This window comes from Cebus imitator, unplaced genomic scaffold (genome assembly GCF_001604975.1).
Source record: "Cebus imitator isolate Cc_AM_T3 unplaced genomic scaffold, Cebus_imitator-1.0 Scaffold39, whole genome shotgun sequence".
Classification (NCBI taxonomy): Eukaryota; Metazoa; Chordata; class Mammalia; order Primates; family Cebidae; genus Cebus; species Cebus imitator.
Genome location: NW_016107354.1, coordinates 676,201 through 702,815, shown reverse-complemented (window position 1 = coordinate 702,815; position 26,615 = coordinate 676,201). Strand labels below are relative to the sequence as shown.

The 26,615-nt window shown below is 49.2% G+C and overlaps 1 protein-coding gene across 4 annotated transcripts in view; it reads right to left on the bottom strand.

The window, feature by feature from the left end:
• Positions 1-26,615, bottom strand: part of GSG1L (GSG1 like) — a 267,111-nt gene that overhangs the window by 77,722 nt on the left and 162,774 nt on the right. For 3 of the 4 annotated variants that reach the window (XM_017525726.2, XM_037737472.1, XM_017525724.2), the window contains one exon: positions 14,007-14,159. In XM_017525726.2, coding sequence (XP_017381215.1) covers positions 14,007-14,159 — 153 coding nt within the window. Of the gene's footprint in view, positions 1-14,006; positions 14,160-17,620; positions 17,713-26,615 lie in introns of those variants that run through there. The other variant, XM_037737473.1, reaches the window with a different exon arrangement.

Genomic DNA, 26,615 nt, shown 5'->3' with positions numbered 1-26,615 from the left:
TCCCTCCATCTCTCTCTCCATCTCTGTCTCTGTGTCTCTCCATCTCTCTCTGTCTCCCTCCATCTCTCTCTCCATCTCTGTCTCTGTGTCTCTCCTTCTCTCTCTGTTCCTTTCTCTCTCTCCTTAAGTGTGTGTCTCCCTCTGCCGCAGGGCCCCTGTTCTTCATCTTCCTCTGCCTCCCGTCTCCTGCTCCATCTCTTGCATCATCAGGGACCCTCTGCTCTCCTCTCCTCCCTGCGCTGCCCTCCTAGCCCTGCAGACGCTGAGATGTGGGGATGCGGTGTTTCCCACAGGAGGTCCTGCTTCAAACCTCACTTCCTCTGCCTCCAAAAAAAAAAAAAAAAAAAAGAAATTAATATAAGGCTGGGCGCAGTGCCTCACATCTGTAATCCAAGCACTTTAGGAGGCTGAGGCAGGCACATAGCTTGAGCCCAGGAGTTCAAGACCAGCCTGGGCAACATGACGAAACCCCATCTCCTCAAAAAAATACAAACATTAGCCGGGAGTGGTGGCACCCGTGTTCCCGGCTACTCAGGAGGTTGAGGTGGGAGGATCACCTGAACCCAGAGAGGGCGAGGCTGCAGTGAGCCATGATTGTGCTAGTGTGCTCCAGCCTAGGTAACAAAGGGAGACCCTGTCTCAAAAAGAAAAAAAAGAAAAGAAAACGTTGTCAATCCATACAATGGAATATTATTTAACCGTAAAACTAACAAAGTACTGATTCGAGCTACAACACGGATGAAGCTTGAAAGCATGTGAAGTGAATGAAAGAAGCCAGTCATAAAAGATCCTATGTTCTATAAATCCATTTATAGACAATGTCTAGAATAGGCACATTCGCAGAACAGAAAATAGATCAGTGGTTGCCCGGGGCCGGGAAGATTGGTGGGAAATGAGCAGTGGCTGCCTGTGGTGCGGGGTTTCTTTTGGGGGTGATGGAAATATGTTAAAATTAAGCTGTGCTGATGGTCACTAAAATGCATTGAATTGCATGCTTTAAGCATGATGTGTTAATGATACCTCAATAAAGTTGTTTAAAATATTTTTGAATTAAAAATCAGGAGTTATTTTCTCATTAAAAAAAAACAAACAGGTTTTGGCCTTCCTCGAATGCCACGCATGCGAACGCCCAAGTTTCCACTCTCGAGTCCACCACTGCTGCTGTATTCCCTGCTGTATTATATCCGGCCAGCCGCGCTCATTTAAGCCACCTCCACGGTCGCTCTGGGCATTAGATGTGAGACCCCCAATCTGGAGTGAGGAGACCGTGTGTCCTGAAGTTACCAGTCTCGTTCTTCCATTTCATGTTCAGCCCTAGCAGCAAAGAGCCCTTGGGGACCAGAAGGGGCCATAGGGACAGAGCCATGGATGCCCCGTAGTGGCCTACATGGACCAGTCTAGTAGCAAAGCACGTGAGCCTTGAAGCCAAAATCGCCACTAAGCCTGTGCCTCAGTGTTCTCAACTATAAAATGGGGACAATAACAGCTCCTACCATCACAGTGTCAGAGGCATTTGAACCAGAGTGACTCCATCTTGATTAAAGTCACTGGGTAAAATGAGGCTGAGACCTACTGGGCCGCATGTCCAGGAGGTTAGGCATTCTAAGTCACAGGGTGAGACAGGAGATCGGGTCGGCAGAAGATACACGTCATGAAGACCTTGCTGATAAAACAGGTTGCAGTAAAGAAGCCAGCTAGAATCCACCAAAACCAAGATGGCGATGAGAGCGACCTGTGGTTGTCCTCACTGCTCATTATATGCTAATTATAATTCATTAGCATGCTAAAAGACACTCCCACCAGCACCATCACGGGTTACAGATGCCATGGCAACATGAGGAAATTACCATATATGGTCTAAAAGGGGGAGGAGCCCTCAGTTCTGAGCATTGCTGATCCCTTTCCTGGAAAACTCATGAATAATCCACCTCTTGTTTTGCATATAATTTAAAAATAATGTTAAATACTCTTAATTCAGCAGCCCATGCCGCTGCTGTGAACCTGGGGTAGCCATTCTCCCTTTGCTTTCCTGATAAAGCTGCTTTCACTGTACTCTGCGGACTCACCCGAATCCTTTCTTGCACGAGATCCAGGAATGCTCTCGTGGCCATGGATTGCAGTAACAATAGCGCTGGACAGAGATCATGTCTCAGCACACAGTAGGTGCTCAATAAACGTGAGCTCTTGGTGCTATGATTCTTGTTCATGATTCCAAATTCAGAAGTTCTAAAATCCAAATGTTTTTCACAACTCATCTGGTCACAATATCTGACTTGGCCTAAACTTCTTTGGAACGTAAGGCTGACCTGGATGGATGTGAGGCTCTCTATCATCCTTATGTATCACCCCCCAGCCTGCATATGTGTTTTACTGCAGAAATATGAATGGATTTGATTGTAGGGTTCTGCCCCAGCAGCTGCTGGGGTGTGATGGAATGCATAGTCTATGTCTTATGTTACCTTCCAAAATCTAAAGAGCTCTGAATTCTGGAACACTTTCAGACCCAAGGTTTTCAAACTGGGGACTGTGACCTGGATGACGAAGATGATAATGACAAAATCAAACCCTTTCCCTTCTTTGCCAGATGTTGCCTTAAGAGCAAAACATGGTGGCACAGCCCCAGGCAAAGGCAGTAGGGAGGAAACACAGAAAAACTCTGAAGATAAATCTTCTACCAGCCCAGCGGGATGGGAGCTTAGAATTAAAATTAAGGTCCTAGCCAGAAATGAAAGAGCTGAAGTGTTGCTTGCACGCCTGGGCCTGGGGATAAGAATAGCACTGGCCACCTTAGCTTTAGAGGACTGAGTCTGGAGAGACTCAGCTTGGTCTACTACCTTGGGGAAAGGAGGGGTGAAATGGGTGGCTACAGAGAAGTGAAATCTGTAGCATCTAAAACACACAGGGACTCCCCGTAGAGGGCCAAGCCAAGCAGGCCCAGCCCTATTGCAAATGCTTAAGGCATTAGTCCCCAGACAGGGAGGACGTCCCAGGCCTCTCCCTCAGTGTATCAATGGCTTGAATTGCCCCAAGTCGAACGCAGCTGGGAGCAGGGAGCAGGTGACAGCCCAGCTGCAGATACGTGCTCCTGTCTCCCCATGCAGGACCCTTGTTGTATAATAAAGAATTTGACTAGCCTTTGTCCCTGCTTCCTGAGAGGGACACTCTAAATACTTGGAAGTTTGTAATAGAAGTGTCTTTGTTATTCATGAGGCCCTTTAATCACATCAGATTTGATGCCAGTGAGATGAGATGACTCAACGTGGGGGCTGCGGGGCTGGGGTCACTAAAAAGATCAGCCTTTCAATTACAGTGCTGGGGTTTTGAGCCAGCCTGACCTCAAGGAGGGGAGGGGACTAGACATTGAGATCATCTACATGGCCAGTGATTCCATCAATCGTGCCTATGTCATAAAATCCCAATAAAAACTCTGGACACTGAAGCACAGGAGAGCCTTTATTTTTTAAGACAGGAACTTTGTCACTCAGGCTGGAGTGCAGTGGTACAACCATGGCTCACTGCAGCCTCCTCAACCTCCCAGGCTCAAATAATCCTCCTGCTTCAGCCTCCCAAGTATCTGGGATGCAGGTGTGTGCCACCATGCCCAGCTAACAGGCGAGCTTCCTGGATGGTGAACACATGATGTGTGGAAGGGTGATTTGTCTTGATTCCAGAGAGACAGCATGAGAGCTCTGCATCGAAACCCTCCCTGACCTTACCCTGTGTGTCTCTTCCTTTGTCTGGTCCTGATCTGTATTCTTTATAATATAGCTGTCACCTTAAGTAGAGTGACTCCTGAATTCTGTGAGTCATTCTAGTGAATTATCAAAGCCTTGAATTTGAGGCCAGTTGGTCAGATGTGACGGTGGCCTGGGGACCCCTGAACTTGCAGCTGGCATCTGAGGTGGGGAAGGTCTTGTTGAGGACTGTGCATTAAACCTGCGGAGTGTGGTGCTGCCTCTGGGAAGATGGCATCAGAACTGCATCACCATAGACCAGCTGGTGTCAGAATCCCCCAGTCTTGACTTGACTTTCTGTGGCAGACATTGTCTTGCCTCCATTCATATCTACTTGGCCCATGCCAGGCATCACCTGTGGCTTTGGCTAGGTAGTTCCCAAGCACATTGGTGGCTTCTTTCCTCAAAGACTTGCACTCTTAAGTGGAGAAGCCTGGAGATGATGAGAAGTTAATGTCTCAGGAGTGACCCTAAACTAATGGAGATGGAAGCTGGTGAGTAAATATCACTGCTTTCTCACCCCTTGCATGAGCAGTTCTGAGCATGCTCTACTCAGCCTCCATGAGGGACTGAGCCCCAGTGGTCCACAGTGGTTACCTTCTCCTCAGTACTCCCTTTGATGTCTTTCCTCCCTTCCTGGTGTCCTTCTCTACTCTCCCACCATACTAAGATCACCTCCCAAAGAAACTACTTGCACCTGAATCTCCATCTTAGGGTCTGCTTTGGAGAAACTCAAAATAAGACCTCGGCCACACCATGGGCATGCCAGCAGACCCAACCAAACCTGGCTAATCAGTGAAATTCACCCTCTGGCATGGTGATTTGTTTCGAAATGAATCTCCAAACCTAGCTGATCCAATTATAATCCTCTTTGGACAAAACTCCAAGCAGACGATATTGGAAGGGAGCTCTCTCTACCTCTAGAATTTTAAATTAGCCTGGGCTACTTGTAGCCATCCTGTCTGCATGGAGAGGGCCTGATTGGGAATGATAATACAGAAGAGGGCAAAGTTTAGAGATACAGATTCCAGATTATATGATCACCTGGACGCAGCTGTGCCTGAGGTCCAGCCTCTCCACTTTTCAATTACTGAACCAATAGATTTCCAGCACCATCCCCCCCACCCTTTTTTTTTTTGAGACGGAGTTTCGCTCTTGTTACCCAGGCTGGAGTGCAATGGCGCGATCTCGGCTCACCACAACCTCCGCCTCCTGGGTTCAGGCAATTCTCCTGCCTCAACCTCCTGAGTAGCTGGGATTACAGGCACGCACCACCATGCCCAGCTAATGTTTTTTTGTATTTTTAGTAGAGACAGGGTTTCACCGTGTAGACCAGGATGGTCTTGATCTCTTGACCTTGTGATCCACCCGCCTCGGCCTCCCAAAGTGCTGGGATTACAGTTTTGGGCCCCCCTTTTTTTCCTTCAGCTAATTTGATCACGTTCTTGTTACTTGCAAATAAAAGAATCTTTAATAGTATGTAAATATTCATCTTTATGACTTAGAGCCTCTACTTTTTTTTTTTTTTTTAAGACAGAGTCTTGCTCTGTTGCCAGGCACCAGGCTGGAGTGCAATGGTGCGATCTCAGCTCACTGCAACCTCCACCTCCTGGGTTCAAGCAGTTCTCCTGCCTCAGCCTCTCGAGTAGCTGGGACCACAGGCACGCGCCACCACGCCCAGCTAATTTTTGTATTTTTTGGTAGAGACGGGGTTTCACCATGGTCTCGATCTCTTGACCTCGTGATCCGCCCACCTCAGCCTCCCAAAGTGCTGGGATTACATGCGTGAGCCACCATGCCCAGCGACGCTTTTGCATTTTTAAAAAATACCTGCCCTCATTGTTCAACACCCACCTATGAATGAGAACATGAAGTATTTGATTTTCTGCTCTTGTATCAGTTTGCTGAAAATGATGGTCCCAGCAAGGGGGGAAATGCCAGATGTAGGTGATGGGGGGGAAGGCAGCAAATCACACTGCCACGTGTGTACCTATGCAACAATCTTGCATGTTCTTCACATGTACCCCAAAACCTAAAATGCAATAAAAAAATACTTGCCCTCTAAGCTATGAGCAAGAAACTGAGTCTGCTAGGCCAGGGGAACTGAACAGAAGGGGCTATGGGTGGGGGATTCTTTCAGGACACATTAAGGTGGCAGGGGTGACTAGTGGAATTAGGGTCCCAGCAAACTTGTCCTAAGATAATTTGTGGCCATTTAAAGGAAGAAACATCAACACAATAAGACAAAAGTCACCACCATAAGAGTAAGCTCCATGAAGATGCCAAGGAATTAAGGAAGAAGTGGAATGGGAAGGAAGCCTTGCTTGGGGGAAGGTGCCATTGAACACAAAACTTAGATCTGAGCTTCCTGGCAGCTGATGGAAAAAGGCAAACTCAGTGAGCTACATTCAGTGGCTCACATTCACTCCCAAAAGGCAGCACAGATCTGATTGCAAGGCAAATGGCTCTGCAAATTTGCTTTCCTGAGAAGCCACATGCTGCCTGGCTCCTGGCGCTGGTAACATGCCCAGGGGAGTTCCACTCTGCCTGTTTACAACCTAGCTCCTGAGGATGCGGGTATGGACAGTGCAGTGCGGTCGGCACGCCTTGCCCCTCAGACCCCAGGCCTCCAGGTCCCCAAACTCCTGTCCAAAGCACACCAGTGGCACCCACCCCGCAGGCCATAGAGGAGGGTGCTCTTCACCTCGGGCCACACGCTTAAGATGGCACCTGAAACTCGGATTTCAAAGAATGACCTTTTCCTTTGGGAATCTGGGTTTTATTGTGAAATTTCATTTTCTCTTTAGGTAACAAAATAGACTTGTTGATGTCTCCTCGAGGCTGATTAGTTCCTGGAGATGGACAGCTTTCTCTTTGTGCCAGAGCTGTTTTTCCTGAAAGCCCACAGTTAGCCGGACTGTGCAGGAATTTTCCAAATTTCTTTTTTCCTAAGTAGATCAGCCTCATTTTTCAGAGGAGCTGGGGGAGGAACAGAAATATACCCAGCCGGCTCTCACCGCCCTTTCTGGATCTAAGCCCCTGGCCACCAGGGAGCAAGGGGGTGGCAGAGCCCTCCTGACCGAAGTCACAAGACTCAGGGAAGTGGGGACGCGGGCAGCGAGAGCCACTCCTGGTCTCGAATTAGTCTTGCTCTGCTGGGAGAGCACAAGAAAAGCCCAGTTCAGGCCCGCATTATGACTTTTATGGGCCCTAGGCACCTTTGCCGTTGCAGACCTATTCCTCCATAAAAGATATATTAAGATTTACCTTTTATGACAGTAATGGTATAAAGACAAATATGACCCTGTCTAAATTCATTCTTATATCTTCATTATTATGTTCTTTTTTTTCCTTCTGATTTTAAAAGAAGTCAAAATTAAATATTTAGTGGGTCTCTAGAAGTATTGTGAGCTTCAAGCCCCATGCCGGCTCAAGAAGGTGACCATGGGAGCCAAAAGTCACCACCCTGAACTTCCCAGTCCCCTGCCCCTCCCCCACCCTGTCCCTCGGGCCTGGGGGGCCACTTTCCTGTACAACCCTCTGCTGCCAGCAACACTGAGTGGAGGGACAGCCTTGATCCTTTTTCTTCCTTCACCGAAGCATCCAAATCCCAGCCCCTAGGCTCCAGCCTTGAAAATCACCCACCCTTGATATCTGATCAAATTGTCCCAGTCTCGTTTTGACAGCGCTGACCCCTGGGGCCACAATCTGTCCCTCAATTTATTCAAGGACAACTAGGAATTATAATAATAATAATAGCAATAACCACCTGAAGTCCCAGATGCAAAGCTCTGCTCAGAGCACTTCACCATGGCACACTCTAGGGTTCAACACGTTACTAGCTATGTGGCTGCAGGCAAGTCAGTTTTCTGATCTGTAGAATGGACGTAATGTTAGTCCCTCTCTCTCTAGAAGTAGTAAAGAGATTAACGCCTGTGTCAGGCTTACGCCAGGGCTGGGACATAGTAGCATTTGTCAAAGAAAAGAAAATGTTTTTTTAAGAGACAGATTCTTGCTCTGTTGCCCAGGCTGGAGTGCAGTGGCATGATCATAGCTCACTGCAACCTTGACCTCCTGGGCTCAAGGATCCTCCTGTCTCGGCCTCCTGAGTAGCTGTGTAGTAGTCCGTTCTCACACTCCTAATAAAGACATACCCAAGACTGGGTAATCTACAGAGAAAAGAGGCTTAATTGACTCACAGTTTTGTCCGGATGGGGAAGCCTCAGGACACTTACAATCATGGTGGAAGGGGAAGCAAACATATCCTTCTTCACACGGTGGCAGGAGATAGAATGACTGCTGAGCAAAGGAGGAAGCCCTTATAAAACCATCAGATCTCGTGAGAACTCACTCTCTATCATGAGAACAGCATGGGGGAAACCGCCTCCATGATTCAGTTACCTCCACCTAGTTCCACCCTTAACCTGAGGGAATTATTACAATTCAAGGTGAGATTTGGGTGGGGACACAGAGCCAAACCACATCAAGCTGGGACTAAAGGTTCACATCACTATACCCAGCTTTTTTTTTTTTTTTTTCCATAGAGTCAGGGTCTCACTATGTTGCCCCAGGCTGATCTCAAATTTCAGGTCTCAAGTGGGAGGCCCTTTAGCCTCCCAAAGTGCTGGGATTACACATATGAGCTATCACACCCACCCTGTTAAAGAAAAACTTATATAGACACTCGGTAAAAATGGTAAGGAAGGCTTATTCAAGAGGGACCACTGCCAGGGAGGGTTGCAGTAGTGGGGAGAGATCAGGCTCAGCTCTGAATACAAGGACAAGTGGGGATTCATAGCCAAGGAGCAGGGTGGGGTTCACAGATGAAAATCACTAAGAAGCAGCATCGGGGAAAGGGGGTTCTGGCTAAACTCACTCGACAGGGTTTTTGCTGAGGGCAGGCCAGGGTGATAACACAACCAGGGGCGAGGGAGGAGGAATTGGATCAGATATTAAGAGTGGGGTGTGTTTGATAAACGGATCCAGTAGGATTCTTGCTAAAACTCAAATGAGTAGACGAAGGACAGAGCCCAAGATTGAGGTCTGGTCGGAAAGAGGACTCAGAGGGGCCTGATTCAAACTGGTCAAAGGAGAGAGTCTATCGCATCTCCATCAATGATGGCTATCGTGATTCATCATAATGAGTGAAAGGATTATAATTCCGTTGTCCTTCGCTATCCACAGGGGATTGGTTCTAAGACTCCCCATGGGCACTAAAATCCAAGGATGCTCAAGTCCCTGATATAATTTGGGGCCCACGCGTGTAATCTCAGCACTTTGGGAGGCCAAGGAGGGAGGACTGCTTGAGGACAGGAGTTCAAGACCAGCCTGAGCCAACATGGCAAGAACCCATCTTCACAAAAAATTTAAAAATTAAAAAAATTAGCTGGGCATGGTGTCATGCACCTGTAGTCTCAGCTAGTAGCGGGGGCTGAGGTGGGAGGATCACTTGAGCCTAGGAGGTCGAGGCACAGCAGGCCGTGATTGTGCCACTGCACTCTAGCCTGGGCAACAGAGCAAGATCCCGTCTTCAAAAATAATGATAGAATTTTTTAACTGTTAAAAAAAGGCTTACTATTTGCATACAACCTACGTGCATCCTCCTGGATACTCTAAATCATCTCTAGATTACTTGTAAAACCTAATGCGACATGAATGATACGTACATAGTTGCTATACTGCATTGTTGTTAAATTTGTATTATTTTTATTGTTGTATTGTTATTTTTGATTGCTTTTTTTTCCAAATGGTTTCCCTCTGGGGTTGGTGGAATCTGCAGATGCGGAACCCATGGCTGCAGAGGGCTGACTATCACTGGTTAGAGGAAGGGCTGTCCCGGTCTCTGCCTTCACCACCCCAGAAGGCATTGACCTTGGGCTGAGCTGGTCCAGCAGACATCAGAGCCCGGCCTCTCCCAAGATGGACCTGGCTGTTGGCCTCTGCCCAGTCCTGACTGCCAGCTCTTCCTAGACAGAAAGCAGCACTTTCCCTCCCCCAGGAGCAGAGCAGAAGCCCTCTCCACCTCCCCCAAGCCCCTCACCACCCCTTGCCCTGTTTCCAACGGGTTCCCTAAAGACCAGCCTCCTACGCCTTCCTGGCCAGACGCCCAGCTCTCTGCAGCAGCCTTAAAGTTTATCTCCTCATATCATGCCTCCCCTGTTTATCTTCTCCCAGGCATGCATACAAAATCCTTTCTCTCCACCACTTGCTACCTCAGTCTTACTCCAGCATCCGGCTGCTACACACTTCTCAGTTACTGTTTTCTGAAGACTTCGAATCTTTGTCTGCCCGCCTGGTCACTCCTGCAGTGCGGGCCTGTGAAAAGAGCACAGGGCTTTGAAGCCACAGGAGCTGGATTTGCAATGACCAGCTGCATGACCTTGGGCAAGTCAATTAACCTCCCAGAGCCTGGATTGTTCATCTGCCTGGAATTATGGAGACAATCTTATTTGCTTTCACAGTGGGTCTGACCACTAGGAGAAAACCTGGGTTGGCTTATGTGTTTTCTTGAGGGGTAGAAACTTTGAGAAGTCCTTGGAAGTGGAAGAAAGAGTCCCCCACCTCCTGCCCCCCACAAGGAGCCTGCCTGCAAGAACTGGTGGTGGTTGCTTGTGGCCAATGACAAACTTCTGTTGTGTGGCTGGAGTGAGCAGGCTGGGGGAAGGGCTGCATGCTTTGGAAAATGGAGGTGATTTTTTGATGATTGGTGCAGGGAAAGGAAAGGAGAGATGAACCCACTGATGAAGGAGAGGCGGCCGGATGCCTGCCCCCAGGAACATCATGCCCAAACCATCTGAGACAGACTGATCATCTCCCCTCCAGCCCCTTCCCCTTCTTCCCCATCTTGGTAAGACCACTGGTCACCCCATCCCAAGCCAAAGGACAGCTGAGGGATCTCCCAGGTCAGGGGCCCTCTGACCATCTGGCCCCTTCTCAGAATAAAGTTTTCTGCTGCATGATATGAAATACGTAGCATTACAGAGGCAACGAATTACACTGAAATATAGTTAGCAACATATTTAAACAAACCGTTGTATAGGAATGTGTGTGCTGTTTGGTTAACATGTGAAACGAGATTCAGTAGAAACTCTAATAAGCACCATACTTTGGAAGGAGTGCATTTGGAGGTAGCTGCAGCTGTGGTGAGATGTCATGAAAAGTATGGATTACTGTTGGTGACTATGTCCCGGTCTCCTCCCCACAACTGTGATTTGTTGGAGGAAATGCGAAATGACAGTTAATTTCATGTTAGAAAATTAAAGATGCTGTTTCCCCTGACTGGGTTCACAGACCCCCTGAATTCTGTGTACCCAAGCTAGAAACCCTTGACTTTGACTCTATTTTCCCCTAACCACCTACTCCCACCCGCCCCTCCCAACCAGTCCTCAAGCCCTGCTGACTTGACCTCCTGCACCCTGGACCTGCTCCTGTCCCCACCCATTCTCCACTTGGGCCTCACTGCTTTGCACCATTACAGCTCTGACCCGCCTCCCCACCTCCATTCCTGCTCCCCTCCCTCTGTGCTCCACCCTGAACCCAGAGGGACCATCCCTGATACGGTCTGGCTGTGTCCCCACCCAAATCTCATCTTGAATTGTAGGTCCCATAATTTCCACATGTCATGAGAGGGACCTAGTGGGAGGTAATTGAATCATGGCGGTAGGTTTCCCTGAGCTGTTTGTGTGATATCTCATGACAGTGGATGGTTTTATGAAGGGGGAGTTTCCCTGCACACGCTCTCTTGCCTGCCGCCATGTAAGACATGACTTTGCTCCTCATTTGCCTTCCACCATGTTTGTGAGGTCTCCCCAGCCAGGTGGATCTGTGAGTCCATTAAACTTCCCTCCTTTATATATCGCCCAGCCTCAGATACGTCTGTACTAGCAGCATGAGAATGGACTAGTACAACCCCCAAATGCAAACCTGACCACGTTGCCCCTTGCTCCACACTTCGGTGGTTCCCTATTGCCTATATGATAAATCCAAAGACCGCTATGAAGCACTGAGACCCTCACACAACTCTCCAGCTTCATCTCTCAACATTCCTCCTCTCCCTGCTCCCAGTCCTCCCACCATTCTGAAGGTCCCAGAATACGCCGCGTCATCAGGCCTTCGCTTCCGCTGTCCACTCCACCTGGAATGCCCTCCCCAAGATGTCTACCAAGCAGACTTTCACTTATTTTCCAAGTCTCACTCAAATGTTGCCTTCCCTATGCCCACCCCATTCATCCCCACTCCCTGGGCAAATGTGGGTGCCCTTCCCCCAGGGCTGTTGAGACACCCAGTCCATAGAAGTCCATACACCATGTTAGAATCATCTGAGGAATACGTCTCTTCACAAGATCACAAACTTGGCCAGCCGTGGTGGCTCATGCCCATAATCCCAGTGCTTTGAGAGGCTGAAGCAGGAGGATTACTTGAGCCCAGGAGTTGGAGACTATTCTGGGCAACCTAGCAAGACCCAACCTACAAAACATTTTTAAAATTGCTTGGGTGAGGTGGGGGGAATGGAGGTCGCCTATAATCCCAGATACTTAGGAGGCTGAGATGAAGTATCGCTTGAACCCTGAACGTCAAGGCTGCAGTGCGCCATGATTGCACCACTGCTCTCCAGCCTGGGCAACAAAGCAAGACAGTCTTTTTCCTTCAACTCCCCGCAAAAAGCACAGTGCCCAGTTAGGCCTTCAGTGAATGCTGGTTGAGTAAATAAATAAAAGATGGAGAAAAAAAAGAATAAATAAGCTTTCGGTCCTTGGATGGCTAGGGATGGGGCGCAAGGGGGCCAAAATGCATGTTGTGTGTGTGTTGTGACAATTTTTCTACTTTTCTTCTTTTCTTTCCCATCATGATTGGATTTCCTACATCCTGAGATGACAGATCGCCACGTTTTGATCTATGGCATGTGCTCTAATTTCTTGAATGCAGCTCTCTATTCTTTGAAAGATCCCTCCGTCAAATGTACATACCTCAATTAGGAGAGATTACTTCCCTTACCAAGAGGCTCATCGTTTCGGTTTCATTAAATAGAGAGTTCTTCCAATGCGTGAAGAATAGGATTAAATTTATAGAAATTCAATTTACACTCAGCTTTTTAGGAGCAAATGTCTTACACAGCCAAGCCACTGTTCTGTCTGCCAGGCCTCCTGAAGTTCTGGTTTATAGGCTTCCTTTATTCCCTTCCTGCGTAATCCCAGCTTAACCCCTGATGACCTGGAGCTGCTGCGGCGACCCTGGGCACCTGCCCACCAAATCTAAGTGTTTGCCTTGGAATAGTCTGTCTCCCCCTTCCCGAGTCATATGATGCAGCTGACTCTCCCATTCTTCCTGAAGCCCTTAAAATCCTTGGCTCATGACCTTTCCCCACAATCCCTGCCCAGCCCGCAATTGCCCTTGAGCTTCCAGATATGTTTGATCATTCGACTTCCAATGCAGCATCTCCATGTGGAGTTCTCAAAGCCGGATGAGCTCAGAAAGAGGAGCTACGTGCCCTACAACCCAAATCGCTGCCTCCTCCTCCTCCTTCTTCTTCTTTCTTCCTCTTCTTCTTCTTCCTTCTTGTTCTTCTTTTTTTTTTTTTTTTTGAGATGGAGTCTCGCTCTGTAGCCCAGGCTGTAGTGCAGTGGCGCGACCTGGGCTCACTGCAACCTCCACCTCCTGGATTCAAGCAATTCTCCTGCCTCAGCCTCCCGAGTAGCTGGGATTATAGGCATGTGCCACCACACCTGGATAATTTTTGTATTTTTAGTAGAGACGGGGTTCCACCATCTTGGCCAGGCTGGTCTTGAACTCCTGACCTCGTGATCCATCCGCTTCAGCCTCCCAAAGTGCTGGGATTAAAGGCATGAGCCACTGCATCCAGCCTAGGCTTCTTTTTTATATCCCAGGGCACGCAGTCAGCCCATTCTACATAACCACCGCCCTCTCCCTGATGCTGCAAATCCAGTCCATCACAGACCATGTGGCACTGATCTCCTGAAGACATCTCGAGTTCGTCTGCCTCTCCCCACTGCCCACACGTGTTATGCTCTTTGAGGTCTTGGACTGCCTGCTTTTGTTCATTGCTATGACCTCAGAACCTGGGCCGGCACCTGGCATGTGACAGATGCTTAGTCAATATACGTGAGACATTTTTTCACAAATGATAAAACTCAGGCTCACAGAAGAGAAACGGTTTGTCCCATGTCTCCCAGTTGGTACAACCAAGGCTCACCCCAAGGGCAGCACCCCTTCTCACCTCTGCTGTGAGAGGCCACGGGACCAGCCACACCTTACCTGAGAGCACCGTGAAGACAGCCGCGAAGGCGTTGAGCTTGAGCCCGTCGATGACATTGCTGGAGTGGAACAGCTCAAGACACATGAGGCTGAAGCCAACCACCAGCAGCAGAATGTACAGCACCTCGGAGACCACAGACAGCCACAGGACCCCTGTCCAACAGAGGCAGAGAGGCCGTGAGACCAGGAGCAACCCAAGACGGACCCACCCCGTGCCTATTCCTCCCACACCGGTGGAGGATAGCAAGTCATTTTAGAATAGACCCTGGCTCTGGAGTAGGTCCTGATTGATGATGGAAGGCTGTCATGGCCACCCCATCCTTGTCTGCAGGGACCAGCTCAGGAACCCAAGCTTAAGTCAGCTAGTGCCCAGAGCACAGCATTCTCTGGAGGCCCATTACTGGGGAAGAACTTTTGTCCTGTGACTGGACCAGGGGCTCCCTTTCTTTCTCATGGGTTAGATGATCACCACTGAGAGCCAGCTTTCTGCCATGGAGCCACCAGTTTAGGGTGAAGCTAACGCTGGAGACGCAGAGAAGAGCGATGGAACAATGGGCTCATCAGATCAACCAGCAACGCCGGGAGCTGCCCTGCTCTGGATTTCATGAGATAAACTGCTGTGTTGTTAGGCCGGTCAGTGTGAGGTTCTCTGTTACCTCCAACTATACATTTTGCTTTGTTCTTTTTTTGTTTGTTTGTTTTTGTGGGTTTTTTTTTTTTTTTTTTTTTTTTGCAAGAGGGTCTGACTCCGTCACCCAGGCTGGAGTGCGGTGGTGCTATCACGGCTCACTGCAGCCTCAAACTCCTGGGCTGAAGCCATCCTACCATCTCAGCCTCCCAAGTAGATGGCAATATGGGAGTACACCACCACATCTAGCTAATTTTTTATTTTTTGTAGAGATGGGGGTCTCGCCATGTTGCCCAGGCTGTTCTCAAAGTCCTGGGCTCAAGCTATTTGCCTGCTTCAGCCTCCTTGAGTGCTGGGATTATAGGCATGAGCCACCACATTCGGCCACCTGTGGCTCTAAGTATGCCACCTCACACACAAGGTCCCTCAAGCCACACCTACATTTCTATCTGCCCTGTATCCTACCTCACATTTTTTCTAGACCCCACCATCGCTCCTTCCACACTTCAACCTTGTGGTTCTCCCAGTCAGCCATGTTCTGTGGGGTCCTGCCCTCCTAGCATAGCTGATTGGTCCAGTATGATCATCTGACTTTTAACTGACCAATCAAAGTCTTCCTCTAGGAATCTGCACTTAGAACCACTGAAATAGAGAGAAGGAGAAAGAAGCTTGGATGAGAGCCTGAGCATTCTGGCCACATGAGCACCTGGTTCCAGCTGTTCCTGAAGGCCACCTGCCCTCCTGTCCTTCCAGTGGTTTGGCAGTTCAAACTTTCTTTGTACTCCCTGAGATAGCACAGCTCCCTTTTCCTACAAATGGGTCCAAATTGGATTGCCATCATTTGCCATCTAGTTTATGGGGTATCTGCTGTCTTTCCTACCCATATTATAACAGTGCCTGCATGCTTTTCACTGGGAGAATATTTTTCTTCCCTCAGTCTTCATGGTTCCATTGCAGCTGACCCATATCTGGGCTCCGTGCTGGGGTACATGACTCATGGCTAGCCAGTCAGAGCCCCATGTCCCTCCAACTCCAGTCATTGGTTCAGGAGTGAATTTCTCTAGACCTCAGTTCCTTCGTCCATAAAATGGGGGTGATGGCTGGGTGTGGTGGCTTGTGCCTATAATCCCAGCACTTTGGGAGGCGAGGTCAGAAGTTCGACAACACCCTGGCCAACATGGTGAAACCTGTCTCTACCAAAATACAAAGAACTAGCCAGGTGTGGTGGCGCCCATCTGTAATCCCAGCTACTCGGGAGGCTGAGGCAGGAGAATGGCTTGAACCTGGGAGGCAGAGGTTGCAGTGAGCCAAGATCACGTCACTGCACTCCAGCCTGAGCAACAGAGTGAGACTCTGTCTCAAAAAACAAAAAAATAAACTGGGGGTAATAACAACTGTCTCTCAGTGTCGTGGTGTTACGAGGATTCGGTTGCACTGCAATGTAGGGAGCTTATGTTAGCACATAGTAAGAGCTCACGTCATTTGTCCTATTACAATTTGTTGAGAAGAACATGGTGGGGATATATCGAATGGGGACCGGGAATAGAGACCAGGTGCTCTCGATGAGGTCAAGGCTAGAGAGAGAGTCAAGAGGGAGAAACGACATTGTGGGGGCACATATGATTTCTGAAAGAAAAAGAACCAAATAGAAGATGGAACTAGGAACACATCCCCATGGGTTGCCTTCCATGTCACACTGGTCATGAGGTTCCAGCAAGACCCACACGTTAGAGAAGGGGCTATGGACCAGGCCTGGGCAGTAAGACATGGACCCATGACCCAAGTCTGTTCAAGGAGAATCAACCTCAGGACCTTTGCAGGAACTACTGGGAGAGAGAAGCCTGCCCACCTCCCTTCCTCCTTTCCTCTCTCCTGTCTTTCTGTCTTTCTTTCTTTCCTTTCTGAGCAGAGTCGCACTCTGTCACCACGCTGCAGCGCAGTGGTGTAATCACAGCTCACTGCAACCTCTACCTCTTGGGCTCAAGCAATCCTCCCTCCTCAGCCTCCTGAGTAGCTGGGAGTACTGGCATGCACCACCATGCCCAGCTCACTTTTGTATTTTTTGTAGAGATGGTGTTTCACCATGTTACACAGGCTGGTTTCAAACTCCTAAGTTCAAGTGATCGTTCTCCCTCAGCCTCACACAGTAATGGGAGTGTAGGCCTGCGCCACCACGCCCAGCACCAGAAGCCTTTTCTTCTTACCAGGTTTGAGGCTAGAAGGATGTAAAGATGGAATTGACTGAATTACCAGGTAGCAAGAGCCTTCATGAGAGTGAACCCAGTGCCAAGGGAGGCAGAGCCAAGAGATAGAGGAAGACTGCAACCTGATGACATTGTTTGAGCCCCTAGAACCAGCCATGCCTGAAGCTGCCTGTCCTTTGTACTTTCAATCACATGAACCAATTAACTCTTTGTCATTGCCTATGCCGGTTTGAGGAGAATTTCCATCACAAGCAGGAGTCCCTAACTTCAGTTTTTCTGTTCTCCAAAGCTGTCAAACCTGTCCTTTTCAGCTCTCTGCCTTTGCACAAGCTGTTCCTTCCACCTGGAATGTCCCGGGGACATCCAAGACATACTATTTATCAAATAAAACAAATGAACAGTAAATTCTGGGTCCCTACCTGCTCCCTGAGGAAGAACCCAGATGCTGAAACACCCACTCTGGTTCCTAGCGCAACAGCGCTTTTAGAGTTTCAGAGAACTCTTTTCCTCTTCTTCCCTTTTTTTCTTTTCTTTTTTTTCCCCCCCTACCAAAATATCACATCTCCTGGGCAATTCCTTGGATTATTGTAAGAGAATAATGTGCTCTTGGCAGCCTGGATGTTGTTAAAACACCCCCTGGCACCGCACACTCAGCCTCCGAGCCCTTAGCTGGCCCCAGGCCCACCAGGCAGCAGAGAGCGCAGCGAGAAATTCAGAGAGCGCTGAGCCTGCGGGAGGGTGGCCGCCCCCAGGGGGTTTCATCCCAACCCAACCGCCTTTACCTCGGAGCTGCCGATGCTCCTCTCGCTGGGTTTCCAGCCCCTGCTGGTGCCGGCAGGGACCGCCCCTCATCATGGCGCTGCTCACTGACTCAGCTGCCTCCCCCGCGCAGCCCCCACACCGCAGGGGGTGCGTTCAGCCCTGCCCACGTGGGCCCCGGGCCAGGACGCCTCCCCCGCACCTCCCCTCACAAGGGGGCCCAGCTCTGCTCTTTCAGAATTGATGGGAGATGGGCTGGAGCTTGGAGGTGGGGATGCTCCAGAAGTAACTTAACTATGGGGAAACAGGCAAAGGGTCCCCATGCCTGGCGGGGTTGTGTTTATTTGTTTATTGAGACAGAGTCTGGCTGTATGGCCCAGGCTGGAGGGCAGTGGCCACATCTCGGCTCAAGCTGCAACCTCCACCTCCCAGGTTCAAGCAGTTCTCCTGCCTCAGCCTCCCGAGTGGCTGGGATTGCAGGCACCTGCCACCGTGCCCGGCTAATTTTGGTGTTTTTAGTAGAGATGGGGTTTCGCCATGTTGGCCAGGCTGGTCTCGAACTGCTGACCTCAAATGATCTACCCACCTCGGTCTCCCAAATGCTGGGATTACAAGGCTGAGCAGTGCCCAGATGGGTTGTGCTGTGTGTGTGTGTGTGTGTGTGTGTATATATATATATATATATATATAATGAGAGAGAGAGAGTCTTGCTTTTGGTCCAGGCTGGGGTGCAGTGGCATGATCATAGCTTACTGCAGCCACTAACTCCTAGCCTCAGGCCATCCTCTTGCCTCAGCCTCTGTAGTAGCTGTGACTACAGGTAAGTGCCACCATGCTCAGCTAATTTTTTTATTTTTTATTTTTGTAGAGACAGAGTCTCATTATGTTACTCAGGCTGGTCTCGAACTCTCAGCCACCAGTGATCCTCCCACCTCGGCCTCCCAAAGCACTGAAATTATAGGTGTGCCTGGCCGAGCTGTGCTTCTTTTTCCAGCTAGGTCGCTAGATTTATTTCCTTGCCTTCTTACTGGGCTCGGGAGCATCTGTCTGCAAGTTTCAGCCCACTCCAGCCAAGGAAATTAATAACAATACTGATCATTCTGGTTGTTTTCATTGTCACAATAAGGGCTGGTGTTGAGTCATACGTTATGTTGTCTGAACCAAAGAATGAAAAAGTGATTCTCTGTCCTCTGATTTTTAACTTCCATATTACTTCAATCAGAAGAATCTCTGTGTGGCGCCAATAGGTCCTTAACACCTTTCTAACACTTGTCAATTTTTTAGAGCAAAGACAAGGCTGGCTGCAGGTTCAGAATCTTCCATAGTTTCTAGCCAGATTGAGTAACTTTTTTTATAATTTGTTATTATTAATCATTTTTGAGGCCGGGAGAGATGGCTCAGGCCTCACACCGGGCGCGATGGCCAGGATGGCTCCCAGCACTTTGGGAGGCCGAGGTGGGCAGATCACACAGTCAGGAGTTCAAGACCAGCCTGGCCAACATAGTGAAACCCCATCTCTACTAAAAATACAAAAAATTAGCCAGGCATGATGGCGGGTGCCTGGAGTACCAGCGGCTCGGGAGGCTGAGGCAGGAGAATTGCTTGAACCTGGGAGGTGGAGGTTGCAGTGAGCGGAGATCACGCCACTGCACTCCAGCCTGGGTGACATTGTGAGACCCCATCTCAAAAAAATATATATATTTTTGAGACAAAGCCTTGCTGTGTGACCCAGGCGGGAGTGCCGTGTGAAGTGGCTGAATCATGGCTCACTACAGCCTCAACCTCCTGGGCTCCAGCAGTCCTACCGCTTCAGCCTCCCGAATAGCCAGAACTACAGGCACTTGCCACCACACTCCACGAATTTTTAATTTTTTTTGTAGAGACAGGGTCTCACTATGTTGCTCAGGCTGGTCTGAAACTCCTGCGCTCGAGTGATCCTCCTGCCTCAGCCTCCCAAAGAAAGCATTGGAATTACATGCGAGAACCACCGTGCCTGGCCTCAGATTCTCTTAACCCTTCCCACTCCTCTGTGAGGAGTTCTTTCATAAAGTATCTTTAATTGAACTATTCGGGAGATTCTGTGACACATCTTTTTTTTTTTTCTTTTTATGGCAAGGGACCCTGATTTCCAGTGAGAGTGGTGATCGAAGCTAGTGGTCTCAGCATACACTGAGTGCCCAACCAGCAGCACCAGGCTCACCTGGGCACTTCTGCAAATTCTCCGGCCCCAGCCTAGACCTGTGGAATGTGAAACCCTGAGAGTAAGACCCATTCTATGTTTGAATGGGCCCCGCAGGTGCTGTTGATACACAGTCCAGTTTGAGAATCACGAATCTAAACTCCCGTTTTTAAATGTACATGTAAAAAATGAGGCTGAATGCAATGACTCAAGCCTCTAATCTCAGCACTTTGAGAGGCTGAGGTGGGAGGATCGCTTGAGCTCCAGGAGTTTGAGACCAGCCTGGGCAACATAGAGAGACCTCATCCCTACAAAAATTTTAAAAATCAGCCAGGTGTGGTGGCACGTGCCTGTAGCCTCAGCTGCTTAGTGGGTTGAGGTGGGAGGATCACTTGCGCCCAGGAGGTTGAGGCTGCAGTGAACTACGATCGTGCCACTGCACTCCAGCCTGGACAACAGAAGAGAGACCCTGTCTCAAAAATAAATAATAAAATTTTAAAAAGAGTCACCTTCAGGAAAAACTAAGTCAGTGCTAGAAGAGTAGGCTGAGGTGTCAGGCAAATAGAAGGTGCTATGGGAATAATTAAAGGATCGGGAACCAATGGCGATGCCTGACCTGTGATGGATGCTCACTTTTCTTCTTAGTGCTATGGAATGCAAGCTCGTGGAAGGAGAGGAAGTCAGAACAGACAGCCTCTCAGCGGGGCCGGCAGGGCCTTGCCTTGGTGACACCGGGAAAGGCTCCATAGTGGGGATGATTGTCCCAAGTCTCCAAAACTTGCACTAATGGCTCAATTTGCAACAGAGAACAGGTGACCTCTTGGGGGGGCAGAAAGAATGGGATGATTTCTCATCAGGTGTGGGGCTGTGAGGTGACAGCTGATCCTGTTAGCTGCACTTTTTGCCTTTTTAAAAAACAGCTTTGTGACGCCAACTCTGACCCTTCATTGCTGGGATTGATGGGTTTGCAGGAATGATTTCCCATTCGCCCTGGATCCCTTCCTTGCTGAGAGAGTTTCTAGGGTCAGATCCTTGACGGAGTGAAAAAACATGGGTGGGAACCGTGTCTCGGCTTTGTGACCCCTCTGTCCGTGGGGTTCCTCATTCCTAAAATGGACATAATTCACTTGCTACATGCAGTAAATAAGACAATACCTGTAAATCACACAAGTCTGACGTTTGGAAAGTGTTGAAGAAAGTTAAGTATGACTATTTATTGCTAATGTGTCATTATTCACAATTATAATAATGTTTCTTTGTCATTTTTACTTTTTTAGAGACAAGATCTCAGTCTGTCACCCCGGCTGCAGGGCAGTGGCACAATTATGGCTTACTGCAGCTTCAGCCGAGGCTCAAGAGAGTCTTCTGTCTCAGCCTCCCCAAGTAGCTGGGACTACAGACATGCACCACCATGCCCGGCTAATTTTGTCTTTTCTTTCTTTTTTTTTTTTCTTTTTTTTTGACAGAGTCTCACTCTGTCACCCAGGCTGGAGTGCAGTGGCGCAACCTTGGCTCACTGCCACCTCTGCCTCCCGGGTTCAAGCAATTCTCCTGCCTCAGCCTCCTGAGTAGCTGGGATTACAGGTGCCTGCCACCAGGCCTGGCTAATTTTTTGTATTTTTAGTAGAGACGGGGTTTCACCATTTTGGTCAGGCTGGTCTGGAACTGCTGACCTCATGATCTGCCCACCTTGGCCTCCCAAAATGCTGGAATTACATGTGTGAGCCGCTGTGCCAGGCCTATTTTCATTTTTTATTAAGAGCCAAGGTCTCACTCTATCTCCCAAGATAGAATGAAGTGGCACAATCATGGCTCACTGCAGCCTCAAACTCCTGGGCTCAAGCAATCCTCCCACTTCAGCCTCCTGAGTAGCTGGAACTACAGGCATCCACCACTACATGCAGCGAATTTTCTTATTATTCTAGAGACAGAGTCTCACTCTGTTGCCCAGGCTGGTCTCAAACTCCTGGCTTCAAGTGATCCTCCAGCCTTGTCTTCCCACAGTGTAGGGATTATGGGCATGAGCCACCATGCCTGGCCAGCAATTGTTATAAGAGGTGGTAAGGCACCGGGAAAGACTGAGGACCTGGACCAGCCCGCCTAGGTGACCTTAGCTCCCTCAATAACTAGCTGTGAGACTGGGAAATGGATGCATCACCACTGAACCTCAGTTTTCTCATCTGCAAATTGGGCATACCTGAAGCAGCCGGCCCATGGACTCTCAAGCCGTTCGTGAGAATGAAGTCAGATAATTGATGAGTAAGTGCTTAGGACAACACCTGTCCTGTCTAAAGTGCCCGTTAGATGTTGCTGTTGTTGCTCTTCCTGAAGTGAAGTAGCCAGGAGGATTAGGAAGCCTCAGACAAGTGCATTATCAGCCACTGGACAAATAAAACCTTTATGGGGATCAGAGGGGAACTGTTGCAAAGTCATATGAAGTCTCAAGACACAACGGCCTTTCAAGAAAAAACACTTTTTTTCTCAAAAAAATCCATCAGTTTAATACATCAAATCAATAAGGCACGGCGCAGTGGTTGCTGGCTGAGATGGGTGACAGGCCCCCTGATACCGAGCATGTTGAATCATGTAGATGATGTGGGCTGGGACCTCGGAGTCTGGCAGCGTCTCTGTGGCAGCGGCTGTTAGCAAAATGTCAATATGGGAAGCTCAGAGGCAGGGATGTACCAGGGCTGGGAGGAAAAGGCCAGAAGCCATGGAGAGCCGCGGGGAGGAACTTCGAGGGTCACCGAGCCCCCAGCCCTTGTTCTGCAGATGAGAAATCTCAGACGCAAAGAGGACCTAGGACTTGCCCATGTCACAGAGCGAGTCAGGAGCAAAGTCGGGGTGGGAGGCACCCTTCCACCTCCCAGGCTGTTTTCTGTTGTGTGCCTGGGGCTGGGTTAGCTCTATCAGAGGCACGAGGATGGAGGTTTGAGGGGAAAAGGCTGTCTGGAAGAGAGAACCACAGTGAGACCAACAGATGGCAGCTCCACCATATGTCAGCAGCCCCGAGTTCAAACCCTGACGCTGCAAACCTCGGGAAGGTCCCTTTGTTGCTGTGGGCCTCAGTTTCCCTCTCGGTAGAGCGAGTGGATTCTCAAACAAGCTGCCAACAGGCCGAATCCAGCCCACAGAAATGTCTTGTTTGGCCCACACAGTATTTTAAAAATATCTGAATTCATTATCAACATTTAAAAATAGGAGACTTCACATTAAAAAAAAAAATTCCAGATTTCTGGATTCATTTGCAAAACGGACAAATGCAGCAATACTGGACCTGCATCCTCACGTGATGATGACTGTGGGGCTGCCCTCGGGCTGCCCTCCTCAGACAGGGGACACAGACCCCACCCGGTGTCCTTCAACCCTTCATGGGTCCTGCCAGGCTCTCGTGTGCGTTTGAGTTTCCAGCCTCCTTTCCCTATACAACGATGTCTGAGTCATTTCTACCCCCAATACTGCAGCAGTGTGACATTTTAAGACCCCGTATGGACCCCTGGTATCTACAGATAGGGGTGAAATACCCTGCAAACCCTCAATTATCCAGCCTTCGCAGGGTCCTGGGTTCTAGCAAACACCATGCCATCCCATAACTCAATTTTCAGAGTTAGAGGAAAGGGAAAGACGTTCAGCTCAGATGCCTGAATTGACTTTCTAAACCAAGGACGTGGATCTGAGGGCTGTTCCCGAAAGTCCTCTTGTCCAGTCAGCTCCACGTTCTCTGCACAAAGACCCAGAGAGGGCGAGTGAGTTGCCCAAGGTCACAACGCTTACTCGGAAGCTTCCTTCAGTGAGTCAGGAAAGCTTTTATGCTTTGACTTCGGGTCGTCGTGGAGACCCTCAGTGACTGCTCTAGTGGGATGTGCAAAAATGTCAGGCGACAGAGCATGTGGGGATGCACGTGATGCCATTCTGATGCCAATAGGCATGCGACTTTGGAAGCAAAGGGCCGGAATGACTGTTTTCTGCATAACCATCTTGTCTAGAGTCTCACTGCTCAAAAGGAGGTCTACAGTCCAGCAGTATCAGCTTTCCCCAGGGCCCTGGAGAAAATAGAGAATCTCTGGCCCCTCCCAGACCTACTGATAGAAGACCTGCATTGTTGCCAGGTCTCTTGCTGACTCTAAAGCACATGGGAACGTGAGGAGCACTGGGCTGGAGGGTCACTCTGAGGGGTGGGGCGTGCTGGCGGTGTGCAGAGAATGGGATGTTCAGCCTGCAGCTGTACTTCCTTTTAGCAGGTTCTGAGGGTGGAGACGGGTAGGATTGCTTGGGATCCATGTGTCAAGGGCATTGAATGCTGCACTAAGACATCTGAATGTGACTCTCTAAGCCCCTCGGGTTGGCTAAATAAGAGCTCTCAAAGCTGTCCCCATCCTAATCCCTGGAACCTGTGAATATGTTACCTTGCATGGCACAAGGGACTTCGCAGACGTGATTAAGATCTTGAGATGGAAGGATACATAGCACGTGGGCCTTAATACTTCGGTGATGGGGTGATAGGTGCAGCACACCACCACGGCACATGTTTACCTATGTAACAAACCTGCATGTCCTGCATATGGGTCCCGGAACTTAAAATTTAAAACATTCTTAAAAGACAAAGTTCAAATTTATTAAAAAAGATTTTGAGATGGGGCAATTATCCTGAGATCACAAAGGCCATTATGACAGGGAGACAGGAGGGTCAGAGACAGAGAAGGAGACGCGATGGCAAAAGCAGAGGTCGTAGTGATGTGGGACCATGAGCCAAGGAATGTGGGCGGCCTCTAGAAGACAGAAAAGGCAAGGAGGCAAGTTCTCCCCTTGAACCTCCAGAAAGGGACACAGTCTGGTTGACGTTTTGATTTTTTTTTTTTTTTTTTACAGAGTCTCGCTCTGTTGCCCAGGCTGGAGTGCAGTGGCACAATCTCAGCTCACTGCAAACTCTGCCTCCTGGGTTGAAGCAATTCTCCTGCCTCAGTCTCCCGAGTAGCTGAGATTATAGGCGTGTGCCACCACACCCGGCTAATGTTTGCATTTTTAGTAGAGATGGGGTTTTACCATTTTGACCAGGCTGGTCTCAAACTCCTAACCTCAGGTGATCCGCGCACCTCGGCCTCCCAAAGTGCTGGGATCACAGGTGGGAGCCACTGCGCCCAGCTGACACTGTGATTTTTTTGTTGTTGTTTTACTTCAGGTTCTGGGGTACACGTGCAGATCATGCAGGATTGTTGCATAGGTACTCACATAGCAAGGTGGTTTGCTGCCTCCATGCCCCCATCACCTATATTTGGCATTTCTCCCCATGTTATCCCTCCCCAACCTCCCCACCGCCTGCTGTCCCTCCCCTGACACCCCCACAACAGACCTCAGTGTGTGATGCTCCCCTCCCTGTGTCCATGCATTCTCATTGTTCAATACCCGCCTATGAGTGAGAACATGTGGTGATTGATTTTCTGTTCTTGTGACACTGGGACTTTAAGTCTCATTTTGGAATTCAGACTCAAGAACTGTGAGATAAATCCATATTGTTTCAAGGCAGTAAATTATAAATTTGTGGAAATTTGTTACATCAGCAAGAGGAAACTAATACACCTCCTCCTCCTCTTCTTCTTTTTTGAGACAGGGTCTCATGCTGTCACCCAGGCTGGAGTGCAGTGGCGGAATCATAGCTCACTGCAACCTCCAACCCCTGGGCTCAAGTGATCCTCCCACCTCAGCCTCCTGAGTCTGTGGGACCACAGACACGTGTTATTGTGCCTGGCTAATTTTTTAAAAAAATTTTTGTAGAGATGAGATCTCACCATGTTGCCCAGGGTGGGTCTGAAACTTCTGGCCTCAAGTAATCCTCCTGCATTGACCTCCCAAAGTTTTGTGATTACAGGCGTGAGCTACCATGGCCAGCCAACTTCATGTCTTTGTTCAAACTCACGTCCTCCCCCAACCACCTACCCCCGACTGTAGCCCCCAGATAGACCTCAGCAAAGAAGGAAGGCTCTCTATCACCTCCACAGAGATACCTCGCTGTGGTGGGGTGAGCCTGGACTTGGGGTCAAGCAGGCATGGATGTGACCTTGGGCTTTTCATAACCTCTCTGAGCCTGTTTCTTTGGCTATAAAATGGAGTCAACACTACCAATCTCACAGGTGTTTTCTGGACAACTTTAATCAGGGAATGGTTGCCAAGCCCCCATCTAGTTCTTGGCATCCTCTAGGTCCTCTATAAATAGCAGCCTATGAAGCTGACGGTCTGGGCCAGAGACACAAGTCCTTTCTCCTCCACACTCAACAATTGAACAAACTAGTTTGTCATTGGAAGGGATTTTGACAATGCCTCTGGCCCCTAGAGTTCCACAAGGCTCCAAGCCTTGTCAATTCAGAGACGTCTCTGGCAGACGTGCCCTTTAGAAATGGCTCTGTTGGAATCTGGGGACAGTCGCTGAGCCAAGCCTGTGAGATGTGTCATGGTGACCTTGGCCTTCAGAATCAGACAACAGTAATTTTTCTTCCCCTTCAGGATTCAGCCGCTGACTTTGAACATAAGTGCTGGCCCACACAGGCTGGGGCCCTGGAGACGGGTGGGGGAAACCTGGTGGGAAGAACTTTGAAGTCCAAGGTCGAGTTCTGGCCTCAGAGGACCCAGCCGCCCAGCCCCCTGCCAGGTCATCTTGGGCAAGTTCTCTCATCTCTCCAAGCCTCTTTTTTCCTGTCTCTAAAAGGGGCTGATGTGAAGGCAAAAAGATGAAAACGGGAAATGAGAAGTCACAAACCGGCTTCAAGGCAGGTTTTTGAGATTTTTGGTTTCGTTTTCTGTTTTGTTCCCTCCCCCATTCTCCTCCTCCTCCTCCTCCTCCTCCT